The 20,584-nt window shown below is 40.5% G+C and overlaps 2 protein-coding genes across 2 annotated transcripts; both read left to right on the forward strand.

Annotated features, from left to right (window-relative positions):
• The first annotated feature begins 3,787 nt into the window (after positions 1-3,787).
• Positions 3,788-11,398, forward strand: il11a (interleukin 11a). Its single transcript, XM_058745923.1, has 5 exons — positions 3,788-4,322; positions 4,925-5,085; positions 8,261-8,353; positions 8,600-8,761; positions 9,567-11,398. Exons 1-5 carry the CDS (start codon positions 4,316-4,318, stop codon positions 9,738-9,740), a joined length of 597 nt encoding a protein of 198 aa, XP_058601906.1. The 5' UTR covers positions 3,788-4,315; the 3' UTR covers positions 9,741-11,398.
• Positions 11,399-11,773: 375 nt separating this feature from the next.
• znf628 (zinc finger protein 628) lies at positions 11,774-20,566 on the forward strand. Its single transcript, XM_058745915.1, has 7 exons — positions 11,774-12,129; positions 14,082-14,639; positions 14,802-14,874; positions 15,330-16,421; positions 16,502-16,844; positions 17,083-17,237; positions 17,715-20,566. Exons 2-7 carry the CDS (start codon positions 14,266-14,268, stop codon positions 19,968-19,970), a joined length of 4,293 nt encoding a protein of 1,430 aa, XP_058601898.1. The 5' UTR covers positions 11,774-12,129; positions 14,082-14,265; the 3' UTR covers positions 19,971-20,566.
• Positions 20,567-20,584: the final 18 nt, after the last annotated feature.

Raw genomic sequence — 20,584 nt, forward strand, 5'->3', positions numbered from 1 at the left:
ATTACCTATTTAGACCAGTAGAAACATGTTCCAAAACACTGACTAATAAACTAATAATTATTCATCCCCCAACACACACACATTGTTAAACTAAAACGTTCAACATTTCTGAAGGAGTTTTCCATTCGAGAAACTAAATGGTTCCACAAATAATGATTGTAATTGCACATGCAGTTTGGCAGTAAAAAACAAAGTAGACTAAAACCAAATGATGGTGAACTGCTGTGAGGTTTTGGCTTGAGAAATGAAAGTGTGATTATGATTATGAGTGCAGTGCAAAATGTTAGCAAGTGTTACCAAATAAGTACAGATGGAGACATGAAATATTGATCTTGAGTTAAAATTATTTTAATATGTTATTTGAATTTGGAAGACGCTTTTATCCAAATTGACTTACATTGCAAATATGCTTTTGATCAGTTAATCTGTGCTTAGATATATATATATATATATATATATATATATATATATATATATATATATAGATAGATAGATAGATAGATAGGCAGATAGATAGATAGATAGATAGATAGATAGATAGATAGATAGACAGATAAAACACATCCCAGAAGTTCATGCATAACACATCACATATGATATTACATATGACATTATAAATAATTTTATTTTTTCTAATTTTTGTTATAAATGTACATTCTAATGTAATGTACATTATGGTGTTTTGTGATACATTTTATGTTATTTATAACATGTTTATTGCATTATTTTTGTGTTATTATATATTCTCAGTCATTTTCAATCTTAAACTTTGCACTTTTCACCCACTTTCATTGTTTGAAAAAGTATATAATTAACTTTCACTGTATGGAAAAGTACAACCAGTTCATTCTGCTAAACTTCTCCTTTTGTTTTCCACAAACAAAAGAAAGATATATACAATAATTAGTCATTTTTGTGTGAACTCAAAAATGTCTGATTATTGTTTATGGCTTTCTTTTGTTTGTGGTAAACAAAAGGAGAAGTTTAGCAAAATGTTCTGGTTGTACTTTTCCTTAAAAAAATCGTTTGCACTGTTCACACACTAGCTGAACATTATTTGTAAACTGAAACTGAAAGGTGTAGACTCTTTCTCTGCCTTTCAAGTTTCGTTTATTTGATTTTAACTATGTTAAACCATCAGACTCACTAAGCCTGCTGTCCATTCCCGAGGAAAAAAAGCAGCTTTTCAACAGTAGTTCTTAAACTCAGCATTTTAACCACCTGTTGAAATTCATTAGTGCCTTAATTGTTCCAATTAAGCTTCTGCCCTCTTGCCTAAGGGTGCTGACACATCAAAGGAAGCCATTAAAAAAGACAACAAAAACCATTTCTGAGTTTGTGAGCATGTTGGCCAATGAAACAGTGTGTGTATTATTGCGTGCTGCTGTGTATGTGTATTTGAGGAGAGGAGGTCTGGCAGCGTGTGAATGTGGACATAATGAATGTGTGTGTGAGTCTCATAATGGGGGATATTACAGTAATGAGGTACCAGGATGTCTGGACACTTATTGCTCCCCACCTGTGCCTCACTTCCCCCGTGATCGAGGAGTGTGTGTGAATGTGTAGGAGTTTGTGTGTAATGTCTGTGAGGTTTGTGACTGGACAGCTCAGACTACCGGTCTTTCCTCCGGTGCGTTCAGCGATCGGCGATGTGAGGGGCTGAACATCAGGACCACACACTCATACCATACACACACATACAGCAGAGCAATCACCGCTGATTGGTAACCCGCTAACACACCCACACACATAATCAGACACACACGCCCTTTGGATTAGGGACTTAAACAGACTCACCATCAACCACCCAAGAGACCCCCATCAGGGCATGCAGGCAGAGAGAGTCGGTGAGTGACTAACTTCACTCTTTCTTTTATTCTTTTCCCAGCTGTGTCTTCAAACAGGCCTTTGATGTGGGAAATTAAAAGAGCGAGTGTGTCAGTATCTCCCTCCATCCCTCCATTGCTCCTGCACACTCATCCATTTCCCTTCCTTCCATCTCTTCCTCTCTCCTCCCTTTTTTCTTTATGGCTGACCCAACAAAACCAGAACGTGACCCTGCAACCGCATTACCTCTGCACACCCTTGTGTGTGTGTGTGTGTGTGTGTGTGTGAGTGTATACGAGAGAGTGGGAAAAAGAACGGTTTTGTGTGAACAGTGCTTTTTGCATGCATTCATTAATATTTCTTAGAATAAAGAAGTGAAACAGTTTTTGTTTCCAAAAAAAAAAATTATAATAATAATATTTGAAAGACTTATGTTTGCCAAATCAAAGTTATGTAGTACGAAAAACAGGAAATCATAGCAAGGACCTCTGAAGACCCTCGTGAACGTGTGTCAGGGTCACTGAGTTCAATGAGTTTCTTGCAATATCAGATAATTTGACCTTTTCATGACAACGCAAAGTCATGAAATGTCATATACGACTTCCCAAGAACATAAAATTTATGAATTAATAGTTCATGACTTTTTATTTTATTTTTTTTTAAGTACCTTATATATACTTATATAGTATATACGTATGTCATTAAATGAAAATGTAATGACAAATAGTGTACATTTTTTTCAATATCGAAACAACATGAATAAAACATTCTTTTAATATAAAACATTTTTATTCTAGCTTGGAACATGTTTTAAGTAGTTTTTCCTTATTGTGGACACTCTTATTTGTCATTCATTTGACCCCTGACCCACCTAAAGTGCCAATAAAATGAAGGATTGTGAATAGGATCAGAGCATGACACAAATCCCGGTGCCTGTGAATTACCCCCTGTGCCACGGCTCCACTGTTCCCCCAATTTTTGTTAGATAATCATTCCCATACCTTTACTGTCCCCCCTTTGCACATGTTTCAAGTTGTTCCTACACCCCTGAGTGAGTTTTTCTTCACTTTTCGTGAATCTGGAAAGGTCAGCTATTAATGCAGCATGTGTATTTAAGGTTGCATTAACCCCTCACCCATACTCTCTCTCTCTGTCTGGAAACTCCTCTCTGCTTCTTTTGCAACACTGTGCTATGCTTTATTGCATGTGACTCCGTATTTCCAGCGCCGTGCACTGGTTTCTGTATATGCTAAATTAACCTTCCCCCTCTCCCTCTCTCTCTAACTCTGCCTGTCTCTCTCTTTCGCTCTTGAAGTCTTAGTGCAAATGTTCTGCAAGTTCCCTAACTGTTACTATGCAACACTTACAGGCCTTACTATGCAACACCTTTCTCTTTTATTCCTTCTCTCACTCTTTCCTTTACCCTGGAGAGAAAGAAGGGGGAGCGTCAGAGAACGAAAAGAGTGGAAATAGGGTGGAAATAACAGACTGCTGTCTCGCGAGCGAAGTTTGAATATGGTAAATATGCGCAATGCAGCTGCTCCCTTTACATTACATTATGCAAATAAAGTGTTTATTTATTCCTAATATAACGGGGCTGAGCGAAAGACAGAACGGGAGAGTTATGAAACTCAGATTGACTGATATAAAATGAAACAATGGGCTTTTTAAACTTTTGCAGTGATAGAGGGAGAGAGGGGAAGAGATCTGCAGATGGAAAGATTAAGAGATGGACGATTTGATTGGCATAGATCGCGTAGCGGGATGGAGCAGAGGAAGAGAGATAGCAGGAGAGATAGACAGACCTACAGAAAATGATATTGCCAGAGGGGGAAAAAAATAAAAACAACAGAAACGTCTTTTTTTCTATCTTTCAAAAATTCGCAAAAGGAGACAGACAGTGCCGAGGGGCGGGAAGCGCGCGCTCTGAGGAGAAGGCGAGTGTGTGTGTGTGTGTGTGTGTGTGTGTGTGTGAGAGAGAGTGTTTTTATGAATGAAGTGGTGACTCAGGATGTGTCATACCCCCGTCTTTATAAAGGAAGTTTTAAACAAGCCTAAACATTTCACTTCGCGAAAAATTAGACTTACCCTCGCATCCTTCTCTCACTCTGTCTCTCCCTCCATACACCTCTCTGACCCTCGCCGTGTATCTTTCCATCCTCACTCGCGTTTGTTAAAACTAAACAACTATTGGGGCTGGACAGAGTCAAGTTTTGCTGCTTTTTTTCTTGTTCTCGCTAATTCTGCACTTCTGTCATTCATTCATTTTCTTCCTCACCTCACGCTCTTCCTCTGTAAACTACTGTCGCGAGCCGTTCGCGCGGATACTGAGAGAGAGAGACGAACTTTGGAGCACGTGACAACATCTGGAGCTTCATTTATTTATTAATATCTACACTTTGTTTGTTTGTTTGTTTATTTATTTAATTATTTCTCTGCGTATTTATTTGCAACGTATCTACTTTTTAAAACAAGGACCTGGACAAATATGAAATGTAAGTGTCACGTTTTTTATATATTCGCTCTGTTATTTTTTTGTACGTAGGCTACATTTGTGATGACACTAATTTGTTGTTTACAGTGTAGCGATTGACACTTGTTGCTGTAACCTTCGTAATTAAAACACTCTAACTCGTTTTGTATCGCCTAACATAAACCTACGAAACTATTAAGCATCCCTACTGATTTCTTGAACTGACAAGCCTTTATTGTCATTTATAAATGCGGGACTTTTTGATGGAAACCTGTACGGGTTGTAAGTGGTAATAATGGGTAGAGTTAGTTAGACAGGATAACGGCTTGAGGCGCTCGCGGTTAGTTCATTAGAGAAGCATTTATCATGTCGACAGTAATAATGGATCAAGTGTTACTAGCTTAGGGCGCACAGCAGCGTCAGCGGACCGCTTCTTCTAGTGTGATGCAACATGTGTGATTTCCTTCTCCCAAAAAGATGAAAGAAGTGTCCTCTGGCTGAGACTCGATGTGCTTTGTGGACGTGTGGAAACACGGTCCCGTTGCAAGAGTGGCACAGGATCCTTTGGAAGAACATAGGAGTGTTGTTTGTAGCTGTGCATCAATGATTTGCTCTCCTCCGCAGTGCTGGGTGACTCCTCCTCATCGCTGCTCCTCTCGCTGCTGTTGGCTCAACTTCATCTGTTAGCATCTGCCTTCCCTGCCCACCCCCGGCGGATCCAGACTGACTTTGACAAGCTGACCAATCAGACCAGACACCTTCTGAAGCTGACTCAGGATCTACTGGTGAGTTGATCTGGTGTGACACCAGGAGAGGAAGTTCACACTGTACTCAGAGATGCTGATGATGATCAGATCTTGATCTTGAGCCTCTGAACAGCTGGGCTACAGTAATGCTCCTTGCAAAGATTTGTGGACAGGAATTGGCTTATCTCTCGCGCTTTCGCTCGCACACAAACATACGCACACACCGATCGGCTTTTCATTCAGCTGGCTCATATTAGAGCTGAGATAGCAGATTGCGGTAGCTTTGAGTCCATGTGGGAGCAGATAAGGCTCATTACTGTAGCCTCTATCTGACTAAAAAAAACACAGATCCCTGGATTCAGGCCCAGCAGCAGGGCTGACATCCCAGACTGCATCAAAGCTCGCAATGTAACATTCGTAAACTTGCAACTAATGAGCCTGAACCTACGGGATGGGGGGTAAACATGATCTGCATGGCTCAGAACGAGCCTTGTGCTTGTATCCAGTGCTTAGACCATCTGAGAGCAAAATGCTGTGGGCTTTACTTGGGGTTTTGTTGTTGCTATGTGATGGAGATCTGTACTTTGAGGGTCTTGAACCCACAGTGCACCCCTCACCTCTCCGAGGCCTCCCTTCCCTACCTCGGAAACATAAACAGATCAGTGTTCCCATGGTTACTTGGAGGTCCTGTTTACCAGCACGAGTGAAGCACGTGGCATTGAAAGGTGAAAAGTACAGTGCTGCCTTCTATGTAGTTCCACTGTAAATGAAAATGCTAACAGATGTACTACTTAATGGCATAGTATGAGCCGTAATCCTTCGTTGGAGTTACTACTAATAGTTCACTCAAAAATGAAAATCCTGTCATCATTTACTCATCCTCATGTCATTCCAAACCTGCATGCTTTTTTTTCTTCTGTGGAACACAAAAAAAAAAAAGTGTCTTTTTTGCCTATACATTGAAAGTAAATGGGGCCAATGTTGTTTTGGACCCCACTGACTTTCATTGTATGGGCCAGTGTCATTGTTAACTAAAACTATTAAAAAACAATCAATAAAAAGAAATAAATACATATTACATGAAAAATTTAACTAAATGAATTTTTTTTTTTTAAATGTTGCCTTGGCAAATAACTTAAATCAGTTTAAGTTGAAGTACTAAAATCTGATACTGAAATAAAACCGAAACTGGAAAAAAAAAAAATAACTTTTCAGATTTCTTTTTAAAAAACAAACATACCTGTATCAATATAGCATATGACAAAATGACTAGAAATTAAACTAAAATTAAAATGAAAACTGAAAATAACACAGATAAGGGCAAAAACATTTGAAACATTAATCAAAATATCTTCACATGTGTGTGTGTTCCCCTGAAGAAGTCTCATTTCTACCTCCTTAATGTCACTTGTCATATTTTTGCATGGTCTTTGATTCCCGTTGACGTTGAGATTATGTGTACAAAGTTATGCTAACTCAAACATATACTCATCCCGAACAAGACAGATTTTCCTTTGAGAACAGAGAAATCACCTGATCTGACTCCATCACTTATAAACCCAAGACCAGATGCCACTTCTTCCAGTCCTGTGGTTCAATTAGATACAATAACACTTGGTTGTGTGCGTGCATGTTGTATATAAGGGTGTTTTGCGTCTGCCGCCTTGTGTATGTGCACCAGATGTTACAGCGGAGAACACTATCAAAGACCCCACTGGTGACAAAAGGGCCCGACACACTTTGAAAAACATTTTGTTAGTTTTTCAGTGACATGAAGCATTTATTTTGGTTTCTTTTCTTCTTGCATGGAGTTCCACTTTACAGGGGTCAAGCCTAGGAAAGAAAAATAGAATGGGAGTCAACGGAAAGTCCCCACAAGAAAGCTATAAAACCCGATGTGTGCGTGTATGTACAGAATGTGTTACTGTTACTTGTGTGAGGTGGTGAGAGTGTGTATACATGCGATGTTTGTATGACCGTGTGTGCGTGCCGGTGAGAGTGTGCATGTTGTAAATAGTTGTGGTCTGTGTAGGTGTGGGGCTGCTTGTTTAGCTTTCGGTCTCCACAGCAAAGTGTCCTGATAAAAATCACTCCGATTTATCACATTCCCGTATTTGCATTCAGGAAGACAGGAGGAGGGAGGGCATAAGAATCAGTCGAGTGAGGTCATGATCCAAGCGGAGAGGGTGGGGGGAAACGGGACAAGCGACCGAGGAGATAAAGAGATCAGAGAGTGCTCTGGATGAGAGACGCTCAACAAGGTTTGTGTGTGATGATAGTGCCACTAGGATGAAGAGTGATGAGGTATAGGATGGAGTGTGTCATCATTTGGCTGCTACCACGGAGCCTAGATAGAGAAATGGATGGATTCAGCTGAGAGAGCAGAAGTACACAAAAACAACAACAAATCAAGGAAAAAACACATCATTCCAAACAGTGCAAGAGGGGCGACGGAAAGCTGGCTTCAGCACGCTATTATGTTCGTCATGTTGACTTCTGATTGGTCTACGATGTTGTTTTCCTCTTCTGATGGGGCTTTAAAGACGCAAAGGGCGCATTACACCTGTCACATTATCAGCACTCATTAGCATTCACAAACAACCCTTTGGATGACTTGTAAACAGGCTCTGCTCCATTCACGTGGCAGCCACATTAGCAACCTTGGATATTGTCTAAACACTGGCGAGAGCAAGTTAGGGTCACTCTTCACCCCCTTGAGATACCTTAGAAACACCTGAGTTCGTTTCTGTCTCCCTCTAGTGCCAGGTGAAGGCAGTGCATCCAGGCATGGACCGGCCCCATACGTCATGGCACCTTTTTTTAGTCCTGACCCTGGAGTTTCCCTGCAGCCCAGTGTTGTCTATTCCACTTCAAACTCCTTAGTCATTGCATATGTTGTTATTCTTCCTCTAGAAAACATCCTGTGGCTTCAGGTCATGAACTTTTATTGTCTGGGTTCAGAAGTTAAAGCCCTGGAACTCTGGGTGACTGCTGTTCCCTGTAATTCTGCGGTGGTTCTGCTGGTGGAGGCCAGTCGTTTCACTTGTGGGACAACTCTTACTCTGTTGTTTTGATTGTTGAGTTCAAAGTTGGGGATCTGGAAATTAGGGGTGACCAGAAGAAAATGTCATGACATTTTCATTATTTGTGTAACATGCTTGTTTTTTTGCTTTTTGATTAATGCCTGTTCTGTCTTTCTGTCCTTTCTTTTCAGAAAAACCCAGTGTTTGCCACAGAGATTGATCACCACAGGTTCAAGTCTCTTCCAGCAATCAGCAGCAGAGTCAGTGACCTCACCACTCTGGAGGTATGTATGAGGACAAATAGGCTTTCATGCTGCCATTTATTTTCATTATGTACCTATTTATCAGTACAGGGCCCCAGCCCTCTTAAGAGTAGGTCCATCGGTTGAACCGCTGATGGGACGGCCCTTTAATTGTACATCTGTCTTTGCTTGTACAATGTAGTTATCTGCCATGACATTATCATGATATTTTGTTCTGAATTCTCTAAATAATTTTCTTTCTGGCTCTTTTCTTTTCCTCTCTTGCAGTTCAAGCCTACACTTTCTCAGCTCTATGTGGACCTAAAGTCCTTTGAGCACCATTTTGAGTGGCTGAACAGAACAACACGCAAGCAGCAGCACAGCTCAGTACCAAAGCTGACAGACATGATCTCCCACATTAAGAGCCTCATACACTCCTTACAGCGTCAGGTACATGCCCACACACACACACACACACACACACACACACACATCTCTAAGCAAACAATATGTGCAACTGTTACAATATTGGCTTATCCATTGTTTATGAAACCTATAAACTGTAGGAATATGTAATATACAATATAACAGGTATTAAATACATAGAATGTTACAGAATAGAAGTTTGGGGTCAGTTTTTCTTTTTTAAGAATTAACTTTTATTCAGCAAGGATGCATTTAAATGTTTAAAACTGACAGCAAAGACATATATAATGCTACAAAAATGCTTTTTTTTTTCTTTCAACGTTCTGTTCAACGTTCTATTCAATAAAGGTCTCGTGGTTTCCAAAAAATATTAAGCAGCACAACTGGTTTTAACATTGATAATAAGAAATGTTTCTTGTGCACCAAATCAGCATGTTATAATGATTTCTGAAGGGTCATTAAAGACTGGAGTAATGGCTGAAAAATCAGCTTTGCCATCACAGGAATAAATTACATTTTAATATATATTAAAAAATAAAACAGAAAACTATTATTTTAAATTGTAAAAACATTTCTCAATATTGCAGTTTTTTACATAAATGCAGCCCTGGTGAAAAACATTAAATAATCTCACTGAACCCAAACCTTTTGAATGGCTGTGTATAATAGAATATATTTAAAATATTCTATAATACGTATATAATAATATATTTGTATTAAAATACATGAATTCATTTAAGTCTCTCAGATGCATATGTACAGAGATTGTTTATAGTTACATGGAAATATAATCAATGCATTCATGATTGTAATTTTTATTTTATTTCAGATGACCCGAGCAGAGGCTCCCCGGATCCCCGTTCCTTCTCCCTCGCTCCCACCTAATCCCGCTTTTCACTGGGAGGTGGTTCAATCCTCTCAGGAACTCCTGCAGCAGTTCAGACTCTTCTGTGACTGGGCCTCACGAGTGTTCCTTACCCTCAAATCCAGATTACCAGCATGAGGAACCTCAGAGGCATCACGCAAAAAACATCGTGCGGTAAACTGCCTCCTTTTTACACTACAGCAAAAATGGCCAGAACTCGATCATTATTACAGTCCAGGGATGGACTGACCATAGGGAGCACCGGGACTTTTCCCAGTGGGTTGGGTCAACGTATGGGATAATAGTTTTGATATTGTCAGGCCGGAACATCTGAACACATTTCGACTTGTTCTCTCGTACTCATTCACAACCTACTCTTGTTCAGTCTCGTTCCACTGCTTTGCACTTCCAAATCATAAGAATGAGAGTAAATCTCTGCCTAATACAATTCTGCATTTTCAGGCATGCATGATTATAAATATTGCATATGAAACCAGGAAGACGACGATTGATTTGATCAACTGAAATATAGTGCCATAGAATTATGACCTCTTAAAAATGTGTTCCAGTCCCAAGGGGTAAATTGAGTCATATAAAGTGGCAGATTAAACCATCTGACGCCATATTGGACATTTGAAAAATCCCTGAATACTATGTGTGATGGGCCGTGTACGTCCAGACTGATTTGTTTTTAGTCCCAGTCCATCCCTGTTGCGGTCTGAAGCCTGATCAGTGAAGGAGTCTGATCTGAAAATAACAGTCCACTCCAGTCGACATCCTGCTTCTGACGCTCCATTTAACCTTAAACCTTCCTTTGCCTTTTCTTTTTTTTTATACAAATTCATTTTTCAGAACTATTTGTTATTTATGTATTTATTTATTTATTGACTAGTTATTTATTTGATGATATTATTTATTTGATTTCTTGATAAATGTGTCAACATTCTTTCATTTGCAAGTCAAGAAGTAAAATGTACTCTCTTTCTTATTTTCCTTTATTCATCAGCTTCTCCTGTACCACACACAAAACCACATGTATGACAGTCCATTTCATGTCTCTTATTAAACTGATTTTATTTTCATACAATTAAATTTCGTTCTCACTGTTACCTAGGCTACAATACTCTGCCACTAGATGTAGCAATATTTTGGGAGTGTAATGTATGTCAGTGCTGAATGAGAGAGGACTAGCACTGATCTGAACTTTGCTTGTCTTTCTTTTTTGTTGTTGTTTTTATTTTTTGCACAGCATATTGGGGTTTATATTGTTTTTTATTGTTAGTTCTGTGATTCAGAAACACGTTTTGATAAACCTTATTTCCAGCAACATAAGAAAAAGACAACCTAAGCCTTAAAATACTATGTATTGTGATACTTTGGTACTGTAAAGCTGTACATACATGCTGCCGAATGTAAACTGATATACAATGAGTGTATACGTATAATATTGTTTTCTATAATATATAAGTCCAGTGCTCTATCAATGTGTTGCAATATCAACATTATTTTTCCTTTCCGTCCCTCTTTTTTAGGATTTTGATACAGTATTTACTATTTATTGATATGATTATTATTATTATTATGGTTATTATTAATTAAAATAATTGTTCAAATTATTTATTTTTGCGAATCAGGAGCAAGACTTCTGTTATGTTTTGTACTTTTATACTACTCACCACCAATCATCATCTCTGTTTAGGTTGCTTTCTGTGTCTACATAGACCGAAAGTTGCTACATGTTTGTGCACTAAGTATGCAAAAACTGGCTGTGTTCAACTGTGTGCCTTCTGAGAGAAACAATAAAGGAATTTACATGTAAATTGTAGACATTTGGTTGTTATTGTCCATTGTCTAAAAGCAAAGACTATATGATTACAAATGAGGGATATACCTTTAAACTATTTGAGTAGACCTGCATATTTTCTTACTGTGGTAGGTGCTGAGCAAGCGATGACGTAGGAGTTAAACTACATTACCCACAAGCACTTGCGCAGAGCCAAACCGGTACATAAAAGATCATTTCTTTGTCTATAAAGCTGAATTGAGACTTATTTAAGAAGAGATATTTGCATAATAAGCTAATTGGTTTATTCCATGTGGGTTTTAAACATAACCACCGACAGTCTATGCATAATTTAATAAAAAGTTCGTCACAGTATTTTTTCTTGACCAATGAGACGAGCCAACAGGGGCCGAGAGCGGACCAATAGCCGACGACTTTACTGAGAGGCGGTCACAGAGCGGCGACTGTTGGTTAGTTTGTGCTCTAGATTATTGTTAAGGTTGTGTGGACTATCACTGCGGAGTTCGGCCTTATATCCTTACATCAAAAACGGCTATTCCTCAGCAATGAACCAGGGGAAGAACACATGCATAAAATAATGCACTTATTCCGACAAATATTGTGACGCTTGAGGAACGAAGGCAAGGCTGGGATGGATTCGAGAAGGCCGGCTCGAGACAGCGCAAATAATTCAACAAACAGCCGATAAAACGACCCACTGTCGATTTGTTTAGAAACTGAGGGGTGAGTACGCTTTGGCCACTTGAAGCCTTTTATCTCCATTTTGTGTTTGTTTTTTTTCCCCATTTCCCTGGGACAAGAAGGCAGGAACACACAGATAGATAGCGGGTGAGGGAGGGGGAGTGAAGCAGGAGGAGGAGGATCTTTAAAGGGGAAGGTGGATCAACTCAAATAGTCTGTTTGTTATTGAGGATCTTCAGAATTACTCGTGGAATGAATTCTTTTAAAATAACATGCAGTCTTGTTTAAAAGTCTGTTAGCAAATGTAATATTTTGTTAAGCACAAATTTATTAGTAGCATAACATCTTGAATAAATAGTTGAATTGTTGAAAATGAATTTCAGAATGTTTTAGTATTTGGTTAGTCTTAGTTTTTGCTTTTGCTTTAATGGCACTCTGCAGGTTTATTACATGATTCGGGAGCTTGGGACAAGAACATCTGACTCTCTGCACTCTGTACAAAGCAGTTCACATGATCAGTGTCACACATTTGCTTGATTAGTGACCTAGAAATAATGCAGAATAATGCTTAAATATATTCATCTTCATCTCAAATTACATACAGTGTAGTCTCAGACATTCAGGATAAACTGTATATTTTTATTTACATGTCAGCAGTTTTCAGTGTTTTTTGCTTTACGTCACAGTTTTGACACTCAGAAGTGGTGACACGGTACATGCGTACATACATATTTATTGTGCAAAAGTAAACAAATCTAAAAATGTAATACTTGAAATGTATTAATGTTACCATGAACTGTGTTTAAAGATTTGATACTGATGGTCAGCAGACTTGTCTTTATCCTGTTTCTAAATGTCACTTGAAATTCAATGGCTTCATGTCCATGCATAGCACAAAACTATTTTGCACAGTACAAACCATGTTTATCCTCATTTACCCTGTGAAGTTGTATTCATAATTTTAAAGTATGAGGAAATCTGCCTAATTTGGCTTGCTTCCACCAAAATAAAGGAATAATTCACCTAAAACTGAAAATTTGCTGAAAATTGACTAACCCTCAGGTCATCTGAGATTTATATGACTTTGTGTCTTCAACATAGAAACCAGTTTGGAGAAATTTGGCCTTACTTCACTTGGTCACCAATGGATCCTCTGCAGTGAATGGGTGCCAGCAGAGTCCAAACAGCTGATTAAAAACATCACATTAATCTACACGACTCCAGTGAAGCGAACAGCTGCATATTTGTGATAAACACATCCATCATTAAGACGTTTTCAACTTCAAATCACTGCCTCCAGCTAAAATATGATAATATTGCTTTCTGCAATGAAAATGTTGTCTTGTCTGAGTCAAGAGAGAAATATGCACAGATCAAGCATTGTTTACAAGCGAAAACAGTCCAAAATAGTTCTTAACAAAAATTTGTTGGTAGATTTTGATGTAAGATGATAACAGGGGATGGAATTTTTCTCTGGAGGAAGCTTTATTATGGATAATGGACTGGTATTTTGGCCAGTTTTTAAAATGCCTTGATGTATTTGTTTCTTACAAACATGCAGCTTCTACTTCAAATGCCATTATTTGATGGACTGGAGTCATGTAGATTACTTGTGGATTATTGTGATGTTTTTATCAGCTTTTTGAATTCTCATTCTCATAAGTGATGTAATGCTACATTTCTCCAAATCTGATCCAATGAAGAAACACACTCATCTACATCTTGGATGAGTACATTTACAGCAAATTTTCATTAATGGGTGAACTATTACTTTAAAAAACATATGAGAAGCTGATATGCCTATTTATTTTTTACGTGAATATTTGCATCTTATTGTTTGCTGTCCCCAACATCTGAAAATAAATTTCCCTTTTTTTTTTTTTTTTTTTTTTTATAGTTGTAACATCACACCAGCTGACAATCACTGTTATATCTTAAATGGTTTTTATTTGTATTTGCATGAATCATAAAAATGTTTAAATGTGTTATTACAGCTCTACCAACTAATAAGGACAAGACAATAGAAGACATTTTGCCTCAGAAAAGATTCTCTGGCTGAAATCTGAGAGAACTGGCCCAAACTCTACTAAACATAAGCCATGGCTGCCATAATTAAAGCAAAACTACAAAACGACTGAGATTCCTTCACTACAGCGAAACTTTTTCACACCAGTTGTGATGGCTAACACAGTTGCTACTCTGGTGGTCCAGACCGAACTCTTACCTTCTCAGACGTCCTCCTCCCTCTCCCCCTTTCCTTCCCTCCTCCCCTCCGTAGAGGATGGAGAGGAGGATGGAGAGAAGGGAGAAGAAGAGGGCAAAGAGTCAGGAACAGTAGGCCTCACAGGTGACATAGTGACATCATCAACACCCCCTGCAACGGTGGCTCAAAACCCAGAGCATCCATTCCAGTGTTTGGACTGTGGCAAGAGTTTTAAGTGGTCATCCAGATTGGCACATCATCAGAGAAGCCATAATAATGAGAGGCCATATCGCTGTAACCTTTGCCCTAAGGCATTTAAGGGCTCATCTGCCCTACTATACCACCAGAGGTGAGAGGTCAATTGATTCTACATATGGATTGAGATGCAGGGTCACACAGCATTGAATATTGTATAATTTATGAAGATGTGATTCCATGGTGACTGTTTTTGTTCTGTTATTTGCTGTTCACCACAAGTTCCTCAATAAAATTGGTTCGTATGTTGTTCAAGGTCTCATTCTGGAGAGAAGCCGTATAAGTGTGATGACTGTGGTAAAGCATTCAAACGCTCTTCTCTTCTACAGGTGAGCCATTCCCATCTTTATGTTCCACCTCAAAATAAAATGAAGGAATCAATTATCAATGTATTCATTGAAATAAAAGAGAATGGATAAATATATGTTTTATTTGTCAGAGTAGGCATATTTAAAACTGTTTATTTAATTTAACTGTCCAGTGGTCAACTGCACAATGGTGTTTTTTTAATTATTTTAAAAAAAATTGATCTTTTATTTTTTCCCCGATCTCGTTGCCTAATAAACCTGGCATAAACCTTTTGGAAACTGTAATATATTTCTTTTAGGGCTAATAGAAAGTTCAAAAGAACAGTGTTTATTTGAATTAAATTTGTAATAATGTAAAAGTCTTTATTGTCGCTTTTGATCCTTTCAGTGTGGGCTTAGTGAATAAAAGTAGTAATTTCTTTCCAAAAAATGTTCTTTTTCTAATTACCTACTATAACAATGGTTTATCGATCCAGATACATCGGAGTGTGCATACAGGCCTTCGCACTTTCCAATGCTCCTACTGCCCTTTGACCTTCAAATGGAGCTCACACTACCAGTATCACCTCCGCCAGCACACCGGTGAATGTCCGTACCCATGCGACAGCTGCTCCAAAGCCTTCAAGAACTCTAGCAGTCTGCGTCGCCATAAGAATGTACACCTGGGCTTCAAGCCCTACGTCTGTGACGTCTGCAATAAAGCCTTCAGTCAGTCCACTAATTTGCGTCAGCACATGCGCATACACACAGGCGAACGCCCGTATGTCTGTGGGGATTGTGGGCGCAGCTTCACACATTCGTCCAACTTGGCACTGCATCGCATCTCTCACACAGAAGGAAAGGGGAAAAGTGCTGGGAAGGCTGGAGGGGCTGATTCAGGGTCAGCAGCTCGAGAGATGGAGGTGGTGCTGACAGAGGACTTGAACACTGTTGGGATGAGCATTTCTGAAATGGTTGGGCTCGTTGGTGGACAGGAAGGAGGGGTCGGACAGGTGTTCCTGACTCACAATACGACCTCTCCTGCTACCTCAGGTACAGCCAATCAGAACATCCTGCCACAGCTGACGCTCACACCCACTTCTTCCACTGTCACGGGCTCAGAGCATATCCACATGAGCAAGAATGACACAGGTGCTGGTGTTTTGCTGTTCAGTTGTGGCAGCTGTAATGAGACATTTTCAACACAGAGTCACCTTGAGGAGCATCAGACTCTACATCTAGATAGTCTTGGCCCAGCAGGTGGTGGAGGGGTTGCTACAGAAAATAGCACAGAGGCTGAGGGAGGTGGAGTGTCACTGGTGGGGGCTACACCATTGTTGGCAGACTTTGAAGAGGTTGTTGAAACCACCACAGTTGCAGATAGTGGGCAGACGGCAGAGTTACTTGGTCTGGATGCCGTTAGAAATGAGTCGGGGCAGGCACAGTATGATCTTCTGCAGACCTTTACTGCGTCTGTGAATCAGATGCCCACTGATACCGGTGTGCCAACTGCACAAGCTACAACAGAATGTGTCTACTGTGGGAAGAGTTTCAAAACCAGCAGCGGTCTGACCAGACATGTGGCTCAGGTAAGACCAAGAAACTGTTCTGGTGGACAGAGAATTTTAAGAACCAAACCTTCATTTCTCATTGTCTCTTTCTTTTTAAGGCCCATCCTATTGCTCTATCCGAGTCGCGTTCTCAGTTCAACTGCTCGGCATGTGATCGCTCCTTCCCTCTGCTCTCCTCTCTGCTCAACCACCAGCACTCCCACACCCCTGAACAGAGGCTGCTTGCTGAGGCAGAGGCTGAAGCAGAGATCGTCTGCCCCTCTCTCTCACTGCCCCTGCCCTCCTTAAAGAGAGATGGAGAAGATGGAGAGAGAGAAATCCATGTCAGTCTAATTGCCGTTACTGAGGAGGGAGAGAGACGAACTGTAAAGCCATCTGCTAAAGCATCAGGAAAGGGAGCTAGAAGAGCTGGAGGCAGCAAGACATCTGCCACAAATAATGGTAAGAGTGCTGCAGTGGATGCGAAATGATTAGTTTGGTTTATGTTCAAAATCTGGTTTCATTATTCTTATTAATTATACTATGCTATTACACTATGCTATTTATTTTCAAGATTTTGAAGACCTTACATTACCTTACATGGTATAATAAACACCCATTTGATACATGAGACATTTGCACACACAGTGTAACTCTCATATTCATCTCACGGCTGAATTTCTGTTTTCATTCCCTACAGAGAGGCCATATCGCTGCTCTGAATGTGGGAAGTCATTCAAAGGTTCATCAGGACTTAGGTACCACATGAGAGACCACACTGGGGAGAGACCGTATCGATGCACAGAGTGTGGCAAGAGCTTCAAAAGGTCCTCACTGCTCTCCATACACCAAAGGGTAAATAGATGATCTTGTCAAATTGACATGTTTTGATTTGTTTTTGCGTAACAGTAGTATTAAAAAACTGATTGATGGCATTATTACATCAATGATGTAATGTATTAATTGAATGGTAGAATTTATTAATGGTATTTTATGTTTTTAAAAAAAATAATATTTCTGGGTTGATCCAGTTCATAAGTTAAGCTCAGTGACTCTGATTTGTTGACAGCAGTTAACAACACTAAAGGAAAGCTTACCAGTGACTTGTATTTCAGTTTGTATCTCGCACAAAGCAATGTAGCGCATGAGTCATAACAGCTACACCAATAATACTTTTATGGTGCTTTTATGCACGGAGAATGGCCTGAGCAGCTTTGTTTATGAATGACAGAATTCTAATATTTGGAATTTTACCATTTTAATCCTTAATTTTGTTCATGTTTTCTAAATTTGCTCTAAAAACATCTTGAAAACTGTTCTCAACCCATCTAGGTCCACACAGGTGTGCGGGCTTTTCAGTGCCCCTACTGTCCACTGACCTTTAAGTGGAGCTCACACTACCAGTACCATCTTCGCCAGCACACCGGTGAGCGGCCATATGTATGTCAGGAGTGTGGCAAGTCTTTCAAGAACACCAGCTGTCTCCGTCGCCACAGTCAGCTCCATTCTGGTCTACGTCCACACGCTTGCTCTGTGTGTGGTAAGGCTTTCTCTCAAACCTCCAACCTCAAACAGCACGAACGGACACACTCTGGAGAAAGGCCCTTTCAATGCTCTCAGTGCCACAAGAGCTTCACCCACTCATCCAATCTGCAGCTGCACCTACGCACACACTCCTCGCGCAAGGACTTCAAGTGCCAACACTGCGGAAAAGAGTTTGTCATGCTCTCCTACCTGCAGAGGCACTTGAGAACTCACAGTTCTGGGGGTGCAGTAGCATGTGCGAAGGAAGCAGGAAAGGTGGCTAAAGGTAGTGGGGCTTCAGAGACAGCAACGCTAAATTTAAACCTGAATGTACCTGGAGGGCTTACCTCCTTGTTTCCCACTGATGGCAATTCCACATTGATTCTTTCACCCCCAAATCTTGACATACCTCCAAACACGTCCCAGAATTATTTTATGATCCAGACGACTTCAGGGTTGCAACTGATCCCACTATCCAATCCCACACCAACACAGCCTGCCCCTCCTCCTCCACCCCCTCCTCCCCCACCACCTCCACAGACACAGAATTTCCTGCTGCTTCAGTGCCAGTCCAACAATGGAAACCAGCCTAGTCTTATCCTGGTTCCCACAGCATCCAGTACAAACACTCTTCCCACCCCTTCAGAACCACAGACCCTCCCCTTGGTGCAGACCATTCCAGCAATGCCCCAGGTTCTGGCAGCACCCCAAACTCAAATCCAGCAATTTCAACCAGTTCAGACACAGCAGAGATTTATTTTGACTAATAATAATGCTTCCCTCATTACTGCCCAGCCTCAAAGCACATCGACGATTGCTCGTCCTATTTTAGGCAGCCTCGGTCGTAGTCGGAAAGGAGGAACCAGACGTGGACGGAAGCCTAAAGCTGCTACCCAAAACCCCCCCCCTACAGTTCAGACCACACCAGTTAAGCAACCGTTTATGTTATCAGCTGCAACTTCCATATCAACCACAATATCCAGTGCCACTTCTGCTGCTTCTTCAAAGACAGAGTTCCCACGGCTTAATGCTGATGATCCACAGGCTGTGTCACCTTTTAGCACTAGCCAAGTACCTGGAAGCTCTTCAGTTCCTGCAGTTAGCATTATGTCAGTGATGCCAAACTCCACACTAATAAACAGTTCCCCCATGTTGACCAGTGATCCTGAGAGTGTTCCAATCGAAGAGAAAGCTGTCGAAGAAATCTCAAGGGAGCACTTTGTTCTGTGCCTAAAGAAAGAAATGGAGAATGGAGGACAGGGGGATGAGATGGAGGTGAAGGTGGAGATGGAGGGAGGGAATGATGCAGGGCAGTCTTATGTATTGCAGATTGAAGGTGAGGGCCAGCAAGAAGGGGTAGGGAATAGTGGAGGAGAGAAGTCATATGTCCTCCGGTTTCAGACAGAGGGAGAATGTGAAGGACATGCAGGAAAAGAGAAGACAGAAATGGTCTCTCTTAACTTACTCCAAGAGTGGACCGGACAGAGTGAGGGGCATGGAACTGCAGATGCTGAGGGAAGTGTTGAAGTAGAAAAGTCCTTTGTGCTTCATTTCCAAACAGAGCCTCAGAGTGAGGAGGACATTCAGCCAAACTCAGGCTTTATAGGCCCAGGTGAGGATCTCAGACTTTCTTGCCATCCGGGTCAAGCCTTGGTGCCTCTGGAAGGGCAGGATGTGGTATTTGAGCTCGGTGAAGAGACAAAAATGGATGGAAGCACAGGTCCAGGGGACAGTGTTCAAATGATTGCACTGATAGAAGGTGAGGGCAACGGTTCTGGGCCAAGGGGCAGTTTTAAAGGTGCTGTTGGGGCAAACTCTGGGCAAATGGAGGGAATCTTCCAGTTAGAGGGGGGAGAAGGCATTGTTATAATTGAAGTTAGCACCAGCAGTTTGAGAGAGGGTGGCATAGAGGCAGCAGATGTAGGACATACTTTAGCGGAAGGAACTGAGGAAAAACAAGCTAATGATGTACAAGAGGCACGAGAGGAAGTAATGTCAGAAGAGTCAAAACTTGTTGAGGCTGAGAGCATATCATCGTCAGAGATGGGACTGATTGGAACTTAGGGTTAAGTATAGAGAACTCTAATAGTCAATCTGACTGGCTTTAACACAAATCACACCTCATGACACGGTTTTAAATGCAAAATGGCACATTGCTTACCCCATATCCAAACCGGATTAATTTCAAGTAATGGTTCTGTTATTCTAAAGTGTTCCTTTTGGACTTAAATGTTTTTAGAGATTAGGAAGCTGACAACAACATTGTAGCTGTAGGACCAACAAAGGACCTATGTTGAATCTTACATAAATCATTCGAGACCTGTTTGCTCATTACATAAACTCCTTAGAACACCACAGTGTCTTCTTCCTAAGCTGTTGTCACCCCCCCCCCCCCCCCCCCAAGACTGCACTTTGTGGGGATAAAGCATATTGCTTGTAGTTACAGTTGTTCACCTGGCCCCTACAGGGAGCTATTTCACAAACCACAATCATGAATACAACCCAGCCAAAAAGCAGTGGTTTCTAAATGAAGGAAATCCCTGGTACTCTTCCACATCCAGGGTGCACTGAAAAGAGAATTTATAAACTAATATGAACTATATTCAGCTATGCTGTCATGTTGACAGTGACTGTACAAAGTGAACTTTTGTAAATATGTCTACTCTTTGTTTTCATTA

The sequence above is a fragment of the Onychostoma macrolepis genome, chromosome 16 (assembly GCF_012432095.1).
Source record: "Onychostoma macrolepis isolate SWU-2019 chromosome 16, ASM1243209v1, whole genome shotgun sequence".
Lineage (NCBI taxonomy): Eukaryota > Metazoa > Chordata > Actinopteri > Cypriniformes > Cyprinidae > Onychostoma > Onychostoma macrolepis.

Excerpts from the sequence above, each read along its gene's own strand:
- il11a (XM_058745923.1), top strand. Across the intron at positions 5,086-8,260 it reads AGCTGACTCAGGATCTACTG|AAAAACCCAGTGTTTGCCAC; the intron begins GTGAGTTGATCT and ends CTTTCTTTTCAG. Across the intron at positions 8,354-8,599 it reads GTGACCTCACCACTCTGGAG|TTCAAGCCTACACTTTCTCA; the intron begins GTATGTATGAGG and ends CCTCTCTTGCAG.
- znf628 (XM_058745915.1), top strand. The coding sequence starts at position 14,266 with ATGGCTAACACAGTTGCTACTCTGGTGGTCCAGACCGAACTCTTACCT. Across the intron at positions 16,422-16,501 it reads TGACCAGACATGTGGCTCAG|GCCCATCCTATTGCTCTATC; the intron begins GTAAGACCAAGA and ends TTTCTTTTTAAG. Across the intron at positions 16,845-17,082 it reads GACATCTGCCACAAATAATG|AGAGGCCATATCGCTGCTCT; the intron begins GTAAGAGTGCTG and ends CATTCCCTACAG.